General features: G+C 43.6%; 2 protein-coding genes across 3 annotated transcripts in view; one reads left to right on the forward strand and one right to left on the reverse strand.

Moving 5' to 3' along the window:
- The first annotated feature begins 1,069 nt into the window (after positions 1-1,069).
- Positions 1,070-10,192, forward strand: mfap2 (microfibril associated protein 2). The gene is made up of 9 exons (XM_085777131.1): positions 1,070-1,166; positions 3,002-3,063; positions 5,450-5,503; positions 5,918-5,944; positions 6,041-6,130; positions 6,224-6,265; positions 6,357-6,444; positions 8,319-8,392; positions 9,072-10,192. Exons 1-9 carry the CDS (start codon positions 1,120-1,122, stop codon positions 9,173-9,175), a joined length of 588 nt encoding a protein of 195 aa, XP_085633257.1. The 5' UTR covers positions 1,070-1,119; the 3' UTR covers positions 9,176-10,192.
- A 622-nt stretch (positions 10,193-10,814) lies between these two features.
- Positions 10,815-15,311, reverse strand: part of crocc (ciliary rootlet coiled-coil, rootletin) — a 32,004-nt gene continuing 27,507 nt past the window's right edge. The window contains exons 32-37 of one of the 2 annotated variants that reach the window (XM_085777132.1): positions 14,781-15,005; positions 14,547-14,696; positions 14,231-14,431; positions 13,949-14,080; positions 12,048-12,221; positions 10,815-11,359 (exon numbers count right to left, since the gene is read on the reverse strand). In XM_085777132.1, coding sequence (XP_085633258.1) covers positions 11,273-11,359; positions 12,048-12,221; positions 13,949-14,080; positions 14,231-14,431; positions 14,547-14,696; positions 14,781-15,005 — 969 coding nt within the window. In that variant the 3' untranslated portion in view covers positions 10,815-11,272. The remainder of the gene's footprint in view (positions 11,360-12,047; positions 12,222-13,948; positions 14,081-14,230; positions 14,432-14,546; positions 14,697-14,780; positions 15,006-15,311) is intronic. The other variant, XM_085777133.1, reaches the window with a different exon arrangement.

Below are 15,311 nucleotides of genomic sequence, written 5' to 3' on the forward strand. Positions count from 1 at the left end.
CAAAAACGCAAGTAGTTCTGAGCGTTTACTTCATGTGTCGTAATGTTACATAATTATACGTTATATATTTCATATGTGGTGAAATTGTCCACCAGAGTGTTTTGGAGTTGTTGAATCATGTATTTAGTTTGATGAGGGAAACGTGAAAGTACCGTGCACCTCCATTGTGTTAGCTGAGCAGCTCACATCTCTGCCCCGCTGATCTAAAAACAGCTTGCACCGACAATTAAAGGTAATGGACCTACTCCTAAAACTATAGGGATTATGGCAATAGGCCAGTTTTCCAAAATGTTGAAATATCCCTTTAAGTCTTAGATCACTGTATTTAAATTGAAAGGGGAACAATTTGTTGAGAAACTCTCTCTCATCTATAAATAGTTACAAAGTCTATGTATGTAATAATAAATGCACAACAGATTATGTTTCTATTATAGAAAATTATTAGTGATGTTTAATGTTTAAGGATAAATCACTGGCTGCAGCTGTAAATAAATTACATATTCATGTCCTTGTCAAGACGTCTTGCAGGACTCAACCAAAATTCAAGTTAAACATCTTATTTGATTTTCAAACTAATCCTATAGAACATAATCCAGATGTTATCCTGTACTATAAATATAATAACTAGCCTACATGGTATGACAAGAGAGAATAAGGCCCATGGTAAATAATGTTCAGAGCTGAGGTGTAGCCTACAGTTTAGATGGAGAGTTTACTGTTTTGAATCTTAGAGGATGCAAACAGGTTTCATATGTAATAAATTAACAATAAATTAATCTGAAAACTGGATTTATCTGGTATTATAGGTGTAAATAAACCTAAACAATATTCCTTTGTCATGATCATCTTTACATCTTGAGAGCTAATTTAAACAAACAATGACCTGCTGGTAATTCCATCAGTCAGCCTGGTTACCTAGCAACAATCATCACTAGCTCAGGTCATGAATCTTTTCTGCTCTGGTGTCTGTTGGCTAACCGGTTTTGGTCGAACCCTGGTCTTGCTGGGACCGGGGGATCGGGGGTTGGGGGCTGGAGGCTGAGACTGGACGGGGAGGAGACTCCAGATGCGGGGTGGTACAATGTGGCGCTGCGAGATCCTCCTGCATTCAGAGGACGCATGAGAGCTGAGAGAAGTCGGGGCAAACTGATCCAAAGTCATTATTGGTAAGACACTCAGAGGAAAGAACAAGTCTGCATTTGAACTTTTTGTTGTAACTGGACGTCATTTCTTTGTTTGTATCTGATGCATGTGATTGTTTAGAAGATTTATGCTGAGAGTTTTTGGAGGAAAAGAAATCAGGTGGTGTGTGGAGACAGAGTGCATGAAGCTTCTAGGTCCATGTTTCAAAGGCTTCAAACCCTCCCAGGTCTTTATCAGTGGGCTCGAAGCAGACAGAATCAACTGTGGATAATTAGTGTGCATGTTAATGGCTGTGGAGAGCTGACATGTGGTCTGGTGTTTTCACTGGAGAGAGGGAGGAGGAGGAGGGACTTCACTGCACAGCCTGCAGCAATGGCACTACAATGGAGACTGGGTGCCAGGAGGAAAAAGTCCAAGAAAAAAAAAAATCAGATGCCTCTGGAGGGTTTGGGTCATCAAGGCCTGCTGGAAAGTTTATTTTTAATTTTTATTTATTTGTCATGGTTGCATGAAATAGGTGACAGCGGTCAAACCTCCTGTTGCTGCCCTCAGTAATTGTGTGTGTGTGTTTGTGTGTGTTTGGTGGGGGCTAGATGGGGTCTCTAGCTGGGAAGTGAAGGACTAAATGGGGGAGAGGGGGGCTAATCGCTCCCAGATGTGTGCTGTGAAAACATATGGTTTCCGATAGCCACTGTGATGCACAAGAAGAATGTGTGTGTGTGTGTGTGTGTGTGTGTGTGTGTGTGTGTGTGTGTGTGTGTGTGTGTGTGTGTGTGTGTGTGTTATGCTGGGACACAAGCGCACATTCACAGATTTGTTACATGTGCAGGGCTCATGCAAACAATGTTTCCCTCACGTTTTGTGCTCAGTGCGGCCGCACAAAGATCTGCATGCAGTCACACACACACACACACACAGAGCTGAGGAGTCGGTCCACAGTGTGGGACGTGTTGAAAGCACAAATGCACTGCTTCATGTTGTGTGCATGAAGGAGTGTACAGTGCTGCAGCAGAGGAGGAGCGATCATACTTTCCACATAGTGGAAAAGTAGTTTAGTCAGTGGTGCAGGAAGCGAAGGTAATGGATTTTACTGTATGTAACACTCTGGGACTTCCTGAAGCTCACTGACAGCTCTAGGAAAAACTAATGAGCGGGGGGGTCACCATGTCTTCATGTAGTCAGTGTTCATGTTTTTTTTTTCTGCCCACATGTCATTTCGACTCAACCTGAGAGGCCCTTTGGTGGAGTGAAGAAGAAAGAAAGAAAGAAAGAAAGAAAGAAAGAAAGAAAGAAAGAAAGAAAGGGGGGGAAGGGGAGGAGGGGATGGGGGTTCGAGGAAATGACCAGTGAGGGCGACAGAAGGGAAATGAAGGATGTGGAGACAGACGGATAAAGGGAGAGAGGGAGAGAGGGAGGGAGGGAAGGAGGGATGAAGAAAAGTTAGAGTGGGGTGGGGTTGAGGGGTCCTCTGTTTCTTTTCCTGGAATGCAGCCTCCAGACAGTCTGCTGCTGCTGCTGCTGCTGCTGCTGCTGCACCACAGAGAAGTAGGAAAACAGAGAGATTGTTCTCAGGAAGACAAACGTGCCACATTCTTGCTGTCAGAGCCCCCCCTCCTTCTTCTTCTTACTGTGGCAGTTTGGGGCCAGTGGAGGGGGTTTGGAGGAGGGTGGGCTGAGGTGGTTAAAGACAGAGGAGGAGGAGCAGCGGGGGGTTTATAAGGTGACAGAGGGCGGGGGGGAAAGAGAGGACAAGGGAGTTCAGGAGACCAAAGGACATGTCCAGCCTCCAGCGGTGTGTTCAACCCCTCATGGTGCTCTGTGTTGATTCCTCTTCCTGTCCCCCCTGTGTCCCCCGCAGGGGTGAAGTCAGTCTACCTCCCACAGTCACCATGAGAGTCCTCCTGCTCATCTGCATGCCAGGTAACCGCACCATGTCCCACTCCCAGCCCCCAGCCTCTGGGGGTCACTGATGGAATAACCACGTTACTAATGGCGCTACTTTTTTCAGTAACGAGTAATCAAAAAAAGTTACAGTTCCCCCGTAATGTTAATGTTACTGACAATAAAATGAGCCGTCCAGTCACAAAATAATACACGTAGGCTATTGTGAGTTGGTTAGTTCCAGATAAACGGGAGGTGAGGGGAGTGGGTCCAAGTAATATGACATATTAAGCCTGTGCATATTCTCATTTGTCTAGGTCATAGTATCTCAAAGGAATTTTAAATCGAAAGCAACTGGACTTGGTTATTTGTCTAGGAATAAGTCTAGGAATAACTAGACAAATAACCAGGTCCAGTTGCTTTCGATTTAAAATTCCTTTGAAATAGACATATTTGAGCTTTTAAAAAAAAAAAAGAAAGAAAGAAAAGAAACAAAAGTAGTGCAATAGTTACTTTTCCTGGTCATTAGTTAGTTTGTAGTTTCAATCAATCAATCAATCAATCAATCAATCAATCAATCAATCAATCAATCAATCAATCAATCAATCAATCAATCAATCAAGGTTGATTTATATAGCACTTTACAGCATCTAAAATGATGAACAAAGTGCTTTACATAAAAATTACAACTTAATAACACAACAAGAACAAGACAAAGAGACATTAAACGATAATAAAAAACAAAAACAGCATGTAAAGAGAGAAGTCACAGCATCACTCAGTATTAAAAGCCATTCTGAATAGAAACGTTTAAAGATTGGACTTAAAAAGCGGCAGGTCATTGATGGCTCACAGTTCTGGTAGTTTCATCTCTGACATTTTGAATACTCATTAATAGCTAATTATAGAACTATGAAAGCTATAATAATTATTTAATAACGGATGTGCTTCCTGCCCCAGAGTGAGAGGTTACAGATACCAGCTCTCATGTCTGTACAATATACAACCAGATAGCTTAGCTTTGCATAAACAGGGGCAAACAGCTGGCATGGCTCTGGCCACAGGACACTGTCAACCATAGTGACGGAAGTTGTTCAGGAAAATAGTTCTGAGGGCCTTTAAAACATGAAGTATTTATTATGTAGATTGTATTGAAATGAACAAAAGCACAAAAAATCCTCTCCTGTATATTGTACATTAACTGTAACTGTGAAAGTCTCCTCTCAAGTCACACTCTGTGTAAAATCACAGAGGTTCAAATCCAGCAAGACGGCAACACTCTATTATTTAGCTGATGAAAAGTCGAATCAGAAACCAGGGGCGTGTCCAGACATTTTTGATAGGGGTGGCCCAAGTGGAGCCTTATAGAGAGCCTAAGCGGAAGCAGGAAGTCACGTCGCCATTCAATGGTGATCCAATTGAATTGTGCCATGAGAAAAAAATATGACCTCTACCTGTTTAAAACATCACGTTTCATGCAGAGAAATCAGCAGTTTATCGTAAAACGGCAACGGAAGAATATATTTTGTGTGACGACCGCTCTAGGACTACAGATCTGGTGTCCCACAAAAAATACATCACCAACTGACACGGGAAAGGGCGGCATTTGGTATGTGACGTCACCTACGCGACCTGTAGTCTTTCTGGTTACGGACTCTTCTGAATTTTATTTTACAATAGTTTTATAATAAACTGCTGATTTCTCGACACGAAACGTGATGTTTTAAACAGGTAGAGGACATATTTTTTTCTCATGACACAATTCAATCGGATCACGATATAAAGCTTTGACTCCCGTTCATTTACATGGAGACTTTTTCCAAGTTGAGGTCCCATGGCGACCGTTACTTCCTGCTTCCGCTTAGGCTCTCTATGATGAGGTGGCATGAAGCGTGAGCAATAGTGCCTGTGCACACACATTACGTACTCATGTATGCATGTATGTACGAAACACACCCACACAGGTTTTGGCCATACCAGGTTTGTCTGCAAAACCCATATCTACTTCAGTTACTAACACTGCAAGAAAAACTAGACCTACTAGTCAAAATACAGGAGTGGCAACATATAATTGTGATAGAAAAAAAAAGCCAGTATAAAGCCCATCATATTTTGGGGTGGCACCTGGGGTGGCCAATCAGATTTCAGCGGTGGCCTGTGCCACCAAAGGCCACTCCCTGAACACGCCACTGTCAGACACAGCTAAAACAGCTTTGATCAGTTCGGCCCACTCAGAGGTTTTGCTGCAGATAACTAGTTATCAGACTTTAGTGTGACCTCATCTCTTACTAACATGGCCGCAGGAAGGAGTTACAGGATGACGTCAATGCTAAAGAAATGTAAAGTGTGCGTATAACACACATTAGGAGCAGTTCTGTTCAGAGCAGCTCATCACCTTGTCTCTGTTTGTCCCAACTGTCCACAGTCCTGCTGCTCGCTCAGGCCCAGGCCCAGTACCAGGAACGCTTTACGTTTTTGGGTGAGTTCATTAAGAGAGCATTAGCCTGGACCGTTCCTTCCAGCCCAGCATCAGTTTCTATCAGCGCTCTCCACATCTGTTCCTCATCTGTCTCTGTCCTGTGATGTGTCACCTAGCCTGGGGGAGTTCTCTCCTCTCCTCCTGATTGTTATTTACCACCCGCATAGCAACTGTTGTCACCATGTAAAACTCCAACCGCTCTGCATGTTGTTATTTGTAAACATCTTGCGTATGAGGTCATGAATTACACCCTCGCAGGCTGCTCGTTCTCTCCAGCTCTGGCATGCATGTGGTTGAGTTCATACAGAGCGCTGCCTTTTGTGTGTGTTTGTGGGGGAGGGCGGGCTGTAATTGGTTTCACAGGGTTGATCTCATGAAACATTTCTCTCTCCTGCTTACTTCATGGCTTCACAGAGGACTATGGGCCAGATTATTTCCCAGGTAAAACATTTTCACCTTCTACTGTGTTGTTCCTGGATGTTCTTGAGCTGTCACTGATGTTTAGAAGGACTTCTATCTTCTCCTCCGTCTTTTTAGGGAGTCCAGACTCTGAAAACCAAGATTCCCTTCCTGGAACCTTCCAGCAGCAGGTTCGACTCGAGCCAGTGGTCCGTCCAGAAAAATCAGGTATATCACATCCCGTCAGTATATTTTGAATAGGTTTCTATGATGTCAGAGTGAGAAAACATTTTAAAATCTGTTTCTCCTTTTGGATGTCAGGGTCCGAGTTGGAGACAGAGCCCACAGAGCCCGGTCCCCTTGGTAAGAGAGGCTGCAGAGATGAGATGAGGAGCCATGATCAGCTGTTTTCTTTTGAGTGGAGATGGTATTTGTCTTTGTGATTTATTTCCAGATTGCAGAGAGGAGCAGTACCCCTGCACCAGGCTCTACTCTGTTCACAAGCCATGCAAGCAGTGCCTCAACAGCCTCTGCTTCTACAGGTATGTAGGACAGGACGTCTGCAGCTCCCAGCCTCTCATCGTCTCTTCTAGTTTGAACAAACTACTTTTCTATCCCTGGAGAAACGTAGTTTGTAAAACTACAGCTAAAAAAGTAGCTTCAGCAACTACTTCTACTCATTCTACTCATTTAACTCAGCGTTAAATAAATCAACATGTGGTGTCTATGAAACTAAATATAATAGCCTACAATAAATTCACATGCAGTAGAAATATGCCTCTACACTCAGTTTTATTTTCTAAATAAAAAAGCTGATATTGTTGGTCAACATACTATAGGTTGACCATAGACATGTTGGGTAATGTGAAGAGAAAATGAAAATCCTGCCCCAGAACCCACTGGTGAATCAGTCAACAAAAAATACAAAGGGGTCGACATATTCTAGATCGGTGTGTCTGGAACAACAATGTTTAAAACCATGACAGGAACGCCAGGGCCAGCCAATCAGAGGCAGCGCTGGATTGGCAGATTTATGCCTTATTTCAGTTCTAGAACACAATATGGTAAAATACAACTTATATTATATAGGGTTTTTTTTAAGTATATTTTTTGGCTTTTATGCCTTTATTTGATAGCCATAGTAGAAATAGACAGGAAAGGGGGAGGCAGAGAGAGGGGGAATGACATGCAGGAAAGGTCTGCCCGACGCGGGATTCGAACCGGGGACGCCTGCGTTGAGGACTGTAGCCTCTACGTACATGGGGCAGCCGCTTTAACCACTGCGCCACGCACCGCCCCTATATAGGTTTTAAAAAATATATATATTTCATGTTATTGGCCAAAATTGTAGTTTGTAATTTAAATAGTTGAACTACAAAAAATGACCCCAAAAAGTCGACACAGCACAAAATATGAATGTAGTTTAACTGCCAGCAAGTTACAGCAGATTGTAGTTAAGATAATGTAGAGTTTAAGTCTCCACACAACACTGCATGTTGCTGTGCTAGGACTGGTGTTTGTTTCTGTTGACCTGGGTATAAAGAGGCTACATTTGCCACTTGAACTCATGTTTTTTAATGGTGGAGGAGATTATGGTAAGAGTCGTTAACTTGGTGACACAAGCATGAAATCTGACACAAATACTCTCTAAGGGTCACTCTTTTGGAAAAAGGCGCTGGCCACTCAAAAAGTATTTTATTATGGGTCTCACATTCCAACATTAGAAGTGTTGTTTTTCTCATAACAGCCATGTGAAATGTTGTATTGAAGATGGCGTGCAAGATGGCCGCCATGTAAAAGCAGTTGGCATATCTCATGTTCTATGAAACATAGAAACACAGTTTTTGGTTCTATACATTGGTTTCTGGGGTTTAAGATTCCAATAGACCTGTTGGTTTTCTTGTCAGAGCATTTAGTAGGTGGAGGAGCTGATTTTAAAACCAATGTACAGAACCAAAAACTGTTCCTATGTTTCATAGATCATGAGATATTCCACCTAGTTTCACAGCCATCTTGCACGGCATCCTCAATACAACATTTCACATGGCTGTTAGGACAAAAACAACACTTATAATATTGGAATGAGACCCATAATAAAATACTTTAGACCTAAATAAATTGATTTTGATAATTACATGCTAATATCAGACATATGAATGAAATGGCTGCCATATTAAACCTATTGAGTGGCCAGCAACTTTTTCCAAAAGAGTGACCTTTAGAGAGTATTTGTGTCAGATTTCAGGCTGTGTCACCAAGTGAATAAGACGTCTGTCTTCAAAAGCCTCTTCTGTCATTTGTTGTGCTGATGTGTATTTGTTGCAGCAGGCCAGTGATCATGTTTGTTGTAATGATGAAACGTGTGTGAGGTCTAATGCACTAATGTATCATCTGACCTCCATGTGTGTCCACTCAGTTTGCGACGGGTATACGTCATTAACAAGGAAGTCTGCGTGAGGACCGTGTGTGCACATGAAGAGCTGCTCAGAGGTGGGTTCAGTACATCGTGTGTGTGTGTGTGTGTTTGTATTAGGGATGGCTCGATACCACTTTTTCATGTCCAATACCGATACCGATACTGCAATTTAGAATATTGGCTGATACCGATATCAATCCGATACTGTCTTTTCTCCTGTTCATGTTATACATATAATTTGTATAGACGTAGGCTACTTTGCTTAATATGGACATCTAAAAACACCATGTTCAAACTGTGCAACAAATATTCTGCTCCCCTAAAGCAGTGGTTCCCAACCTTTTTTGGCTCGTGACCCCATTTTGACATCACAAATTTCTGGCGACCCCATGTGATCGTCAGGATGCTCAATTTATATTTGAGAAAGTGAAAGTATAGAATACAGTTTTAATCATAATTTTAAAAAGAATAATAACTAGTAAAAATTTTTTAGATATAAGTTTTTTTTTTTTTTTTATCAATTACTAGACAAGGGGGACCCCATTTGAATTCCAGGTGACCCCCTCATGGGCACCCGACCCCAAGGTTGAAAAACACTGCCCTAAAGGAAGAAATAAAATAAATATGAATCCTGGGTTTCCCCCAGAAATTTTGGCCAATATCGGACCGATATCGATCCTGAATATCGTATGGAGCCATCCCTAGTTTGTATCCAGACTTGTTTGACCTCTGCCCCGTCTTGCCTGTGTACAGCGGACCTGTGTCGTGATCAGTTCTCCCGCTGTGGCGTGGCGGCGCTGAGCGGACAGTGTGCGTCGATAGGAGGGAGCTGTGGGAAGAGCTGCGGTGGCTGCTGATGGAGCACTGAGATCAGGGACTCTACCTGCCCAGATACTGCCGCTTCCCTCCAACCCGTCCACACCCTCCGACCACGCCTCCCTGTTTCTGTGCTCCACTCCTCCTTGACCGACTCCTCTGTGCAACTCATTACTCTTGTGCGAAAAGCACTTCTGTACCCTTACTTTTCCACATGTATGTCTGCCCAGTAGATCCTGTGTGTACGGTTAAATATACTCCAAAGAACGATGATTGTATAAATCACTGGTGCTATAAAATCATCACACTGGTGCTATAAAGTTTAACCTTTAGAGATGCACATAAAACTGCAGAACATCTTTTTCCCCCCTTTTTTTTGCCATATTGTATCATATTAATCTCATGCTTTGTGTTTGTTCATATGTTACTGTACTTGTGTTGAGAAGCAGTCATTGTCACAATGACCAGCTCATCAATGGTGGCCACTGTGCACTGACATCAGACAAAGTGAATCAGTATCCAGCCATCGGCCGTTTCATCATTGAAGGTCATGAGACGTGTGAAGAAACAGGTGGCGAGTGACCTCAGCTTTTGTACTACTGCCACCTGGGTCTGCGCTTAGCAACCAAGCAGCACGCGTATAGAGATATACTCCAGTGGCAACAAGTGCTCTGAAAAGGCATCTCACAAACAGCCTCTGTACTACTGCTTTGTTAAACTGTCACTATAAAGACTGAGGAAAAAAATAAACTTTTTTTGTACTATAGCGGTTTGGTGTGTGTGATTGAGTCAAACATGATTCATTGTGTACAGCATAATACAGCGCTGAAAGGTATTTATGGTGCACACAGTACATTTATTCCCCTGCAGACATGTGGCCTCCATGTGTACTGTCATACAAGTTCATTTGCTGTTACTAATCATGAGTCTGTCGCCTTCATACAGTAAGTAAAAAATATAAAAAGCATATACACCAAAGAAGACCAGTGATCAACTAATACAAAGACATACTGTAAGTATACCGTCACTGTTTCTGGCCTACAATAAAGTCAGTTGGATAGTTCACCCAAAATTCAAATTTCCTCTGTGCCTTCTCTGAGTTACGGGGTGGGGGGGGGGGGGGGGTGGCGCGCAACAGTATTTGTCCAAACAATGGTTCTCAATGGATACCAACTTTCTTCGTCCAAAAAGACACACCAAAAAACATCCAAATACCTCCATACTGCTCGTCTGTAATGTCCCTCTTGTATTGAAGCCCCGACATGAGAAATTGTTCCGCCGGTCAGTGCAAATCACGCGAGATTTGCACAGACACAGGAAGAGCAGTGAACCGAGACACTGGGAGCTTCCGCTACAAACAAGCAATATAGACTTATTTAATTTTTTTTCGGAACAATGTCTCATGTCGGGGCTTCAATACAAGAGGGACATTACAGATGAGCAGTATGGAGGTATTTGGATGTTTTTTGGTGTGTCTTTTTGGACGAAGAAAGTTTCTCACAGTTCTTAGTTGACATGAGGGTGAGTAGATAATGAGTGAAATTTGAATTTTGGGTGAACTATCCCTTTAAATCTGTGTCTGTTGCTAAGAAAAAAAAATACACTGCAGTCACCTTATTATGCTCAATTTGTTTGTTTCCTGGCACTGGAGCTCAGTGAAGACCTTCCCTCTTTCTTTTTCTGTCCTTGACTGTTATAATATAAATGTGGAGGAATTGAGGCCAAACTGCAAAAACCTGGCAGAGTTTCCTTCCTGCGCTACATCCAGATTCTGTGCAGAGGAGAATCCTGCGGTGATTTGGGTTTCTTCTCGAGTAAAAGCAGGAAGTTTTGCGAAAATGTTGAGCAAGGATCAAGTGCAGATGGCTGCCAGTAATCAGCAGGCTGCTGGCGTCCTCGCCGCAGCTGTGGAATCACATCACTGCCTTCCCTCCAGTTAAGTGTTTACTGTACAAAATATTCTAAAAATGCCTGTGCTCATTTCAACGTCACAAAATAAAACAAATAGCTCTTTAAAGAGTAGAGTTAGAGTATGAACACTGTCAGGAATGTCTCTGTGGGTAAATATTGCTGCTGAGACATTCATGATGAGTGGGCTTTCCCTGGATTAGAAGCTGCTCTGCTGCTGATTCACTTTCTCAGTTCCCTGCCAACAATAAGGACGATGGAAGAGTAGGCTGCCGCCGTTTCATCTCCTGCTGCAGCTGCTCCTTCAGGGTGGATACCTGTGGGAAAACAGGTACAGCAGTGGGCGACAGAGCTACACTTCTATATACACTTCAGATCACTTGGTTGCACACTGATGCCATGAGGCTGGGCACCCGCTTCTCCTTCAAGTGGCTGCAGATGACAAAGGGATGATGACCGAGCTCCGTCCCATGTGTTTCTATGTAGAACTGTGTATCCAAGCAAGATGTGTGAATCACATAGCTGTGCGAGTTTTTTTGAATTTCATTCATTTGTTCAATAGGGACAGTCCAATTTAATATAGTTCCAATACAAAGCATGGGACTGAGATCATTTTTTCCCCCTGATGACTTTGAACTGCAGGCTGAAAAACGCCACTGTGCTGTGCATGGACTGATGTAACTGTGACATTCTTTAATTCCCCCAATGCTGTCGTTGTCCCCATGACTAGCAGCCGCCATCTTCATAAACAGTGTAGTTCATATGCTGGTCCATCCGCCTCCTGCTGTCATCTACTGCTGCGTAAAGTTTGTTTTCAAAAAAGGAAGCATGAAATTAGCAGTGATTCATTCTTGAAGCATTCGCCTCAACAAAAGCTGCTTTATCCTTTAAAGGCTAGAAAGAACGGAGCTCAGAGAGGCTTTCTTCCTGTTTTCTTGATAATGATTCTGAACATTTCACCACAGCTGTGATCATAGAAGAAATGTGATCATTCACAGGACATACCTGCTCCTCCAGCCCTTTGACTCTGTGCCTGTGAGCTCGCTCCCTGGTGCCCAGAGTTCGCTCCATGTCCCTGAAGCTGCTCCTCAGCCGCTCCGCCTCCCGCTGAGCCTCATCGCGCTGCCTGGCCAGACTCTCACACAGGTTGTGTGACTGCTCGATTTCAGTCAGCTGAGTCTATTCACACAACACAGAGTGGAAGACAGAAAAACTTTACATTGGTGTAAAACATTTTTGTAAGTCATATGCCCAGCTGTGTGATGTCATGCCAAGTGAAAGGGAAAGAACATATACTGTATGTGATGGCATATCTAAAAAATATACAGTGAAGAGTGAAGAGCAGTTGTTTAGGGCCACATGATCACAACGGTCCCAACGGGGATTCGATCAGTTCATTTAACACATAAACATGTTCCACATAGTTTTTTACCTTATGAAAGTTAATTTAAATATACTTTTCAGTTGACCATAAAACCATAGGATGTTAAATTCACTCCCATGTAGAGAACTCAGTTAGTTGCCATAGTAACACAGCACAGTGAATGCAAAATGTAACGGCCAAACATATTTTTCACCGGCAAAATGAAAAAAATCATGCATTATTAAAGGGACAACCTTTTGGAAAAGCGAAGCGTTTTCAGGGCTGTCAGAGTTAACGCGTTAATCGCGATGAGATTAATTAAAAAAATTAACGCGATTAAATTTTTTAATCCCGGTTAATCGCGGCCCATTTTGTCCTCTGTCTGCTGGACTGGAGGACTGGAGTGTGGGACCTCCAGTCCAGTAGGTGGCGGTAAGGCACCTTCAAGTTGGTTGCTACACAAATATACACAGTCTAACATATATCCACAGCTCCATCCATTGATTTTTTGACGGCTTCTGTTGTCAACAAATGCACATGGCCAGGCAGAGGCGTAGCAAAGTAAAGGGCAATTTCCACTGGATGCAATTCGTTTAAATTCTGTGTGAGTTTCATGCATCATGTGTTATGATTAGGTAGGCCTACTAGGTCTGGTCTAAAAGTTGTTTGTCTAGAGATTATAACACTTTGGAGTGTTGAAAGTCCAAAGCGCCATATATAATATTTTTAATAGAGATTAATCGCGAGTTAACTATGGAAAAAATGCGATTAATCGCGATTAGAAAAATTAATCGTTTGACAGCCCTAGTTTTCACACTACATTTATGAGCCTCCGCGCACCGTGAAATTCTTTGACCGGCGCAAGACAGACTCATGTTTTCATTCATCAAGAATTAAAGTCAGAGGTTCGAAGACGATCACATACCGTCGTAGTTCCGACCATAAACGGCGATTCGGCGGCGTTATTCTCATGACTCGCCACAAAACCGAAAGTAAAGAAACGCTGGTCGGCTCGACCAGCATTTCCACCACCACTAATAATAACAAAATAACCATAGAGACAAAACGATATACTTATCGAAAATGGGCCCATTAACAAGTGTGGGTAACGTAGATTCATCCACATTAACGAGACTTTTTTATAACCAAATAGAAACTCCTCGTTGTCCCTTTAAATATTAAAAGAGGCTGAAAGTCACAGGACATGTCTGTTCTGATGATGCAAGTCAGCGGCCCTGAAATGTGTTTCTCTTCTATAAACACACATTCCACATTTTGGAGGCGACGTCTTTCCACATACCAAACTCATTTTTTACGCCATTGGCACTTGGTGGGTTTTAATTTTACGCCCTCTACATATATACTGTATAATACTATATATAGGCTATATGTGTTTGTGTGTGTTCTTTCAGTTGTTAGCAGTGTGTGTGATTTGGTTTTTGTGCTGTTTTTGAGTGTTGGGGTGTTTTGGGGCCCACAAACAAAATCTTGTTTAAGGCCAGCAAAATCCTGGGGCCGGCCCTGACTGCAACCAGCTCTTCACCTGCATCATCAGTATCTGCTGCTGTGCTTCCTGCAGCTCCTGCTCGGTGGTGTTGAGAGAGCGATCCAGGCGGCTCTTCTCCGCTGACAGCCTCATGCTGCCTTCTTCAGTCTTCAGCTTCTGACGTTCCACCTGGTTAACACAGGTTTTTATAGAAACACAAGCAACAGAAAGAGTGAAATGTTACAACTAGGAGACTGGGGTAAACGCAGCATGTTTCCAAATGGCTCATGGACCTTTGAGCTGTTATTACAAAAGGTTCTTTGTAAGGACAGCACTGACCTTATCCAGCGTGTTCCTCAGAGCATTCTTGTCTTTCTCCAGCCTCACAGCCTGTCTCTCTGCGTCCTTTTTCTCCGTCTCCAGCATGGCGACGGCTCGCTGCAGCCCACGCAGCCGCTCCTCCACGGCGAGCCGCTCCGCCTGAGCCGACTGGGCGCCGCGCTGCGCCTCCACCAGCGCCGCCGAGCGCAGACGCAGGGCCTGACGGGGGAGGACACACAGCACACACACTCACACCTGGCACAGGAGTCTGAACGAAGCTTGTGTTGTGTCGTGGACGTTATTTGAGCAGATGTTAGTGTGACATGATCTCCACCTCCTGAGTGTTGCTGAGCTCCACCTCCAGCTCCTCTCGCCTCAGCTCGCTCTGGCTCAGCTCCGTCTGGAGGCTCTGCAGGCGCTCGGCGAGGGCGACCGTGCTCCTCCTCGCTTCCGAGGACGACGCTCTGACTTCATCCATTTGTTCCTTAGTGACAGAGTATTCACCACATAAACACTCCACTCTCTCATCCACGTCGTCTCAGGCTCCTTCTCCTTGTGTTTCACTCACCTGTAGAAGTCGTTTGTCGTGTTCCGCCACGCTCAGCGTCTTCTGCAGAGCGGCCAGACGAGCCTGTGTGCTGCTGTGAGCTGCCGCCGCCTCCTGAAGACTCTGGTTTAGAGAAGCTGTTTTATCTTTGAGGAAAGATTCACTTTCCTGAGCTTTGAGCAGGGCCTGTCTCAGACTGTCCACCTCCCTCTGCAGCACAGACACACGGGCCTCTCCTTCTGCCACCTGCAGTTTGTACAGATCACACTGATGTGCAATTCATTCAACAAACAAAGACGCAATACTGTAAAATTAATATGAAATTAAAGCTGCTTTGCAGTAGTGGTCGGGGCCAGGCAGTTTTGGACAAATTTATGGAATTCTGAGTAACAGGAGACAAAAAAGGAAGACAAGAGCAACATCGACATTTCAATGTCCATTCTGCCTTAGCTGAGCTTTGATCCTCTGACACCAAGAACCAGCTCCTAACTCACTGAGCTAATTGTGTTATCTATACATAATAATACATAAATTGCATCTTGACAGCATGGA

The sequence above is a fragment of the Trachurus japonicus genome, chromosome 5 (genome assembly GCF_045865225.1).
Source record: "Trachurus japonicus isolate A0001 chromosome 5, Traja_1.0".
Lineage (NCBI taxonomy): Eukaryota > Metazoa > Chordata > Actinopteri > Carangiformes > Carangidae > Trachurus > Trachurus japonicus.

Coding starts and splice junctions, on each gene's coding strand:
- mfap2 (XM_085777131.1), top strand. CDS start 1,120: ATGAGAGCTGAGAGAAGTCGGGGCAAACTGATCCAAAGTCATTATTG. Junction 1,167..3,001: donor CTGATCCAAAGTCATTATTG/GTAAGACACTCA, acceptor TGTCCCCCGCAG/GGGTGAAGTCAGTCTACCTC. Junction 6,445..8,318: donor AACAGCCTCTGCTTCTACAG/GTATGTAGGACA, acceptor GTGTCCACTCAG/TTTGCGACGGGTATACGTCA.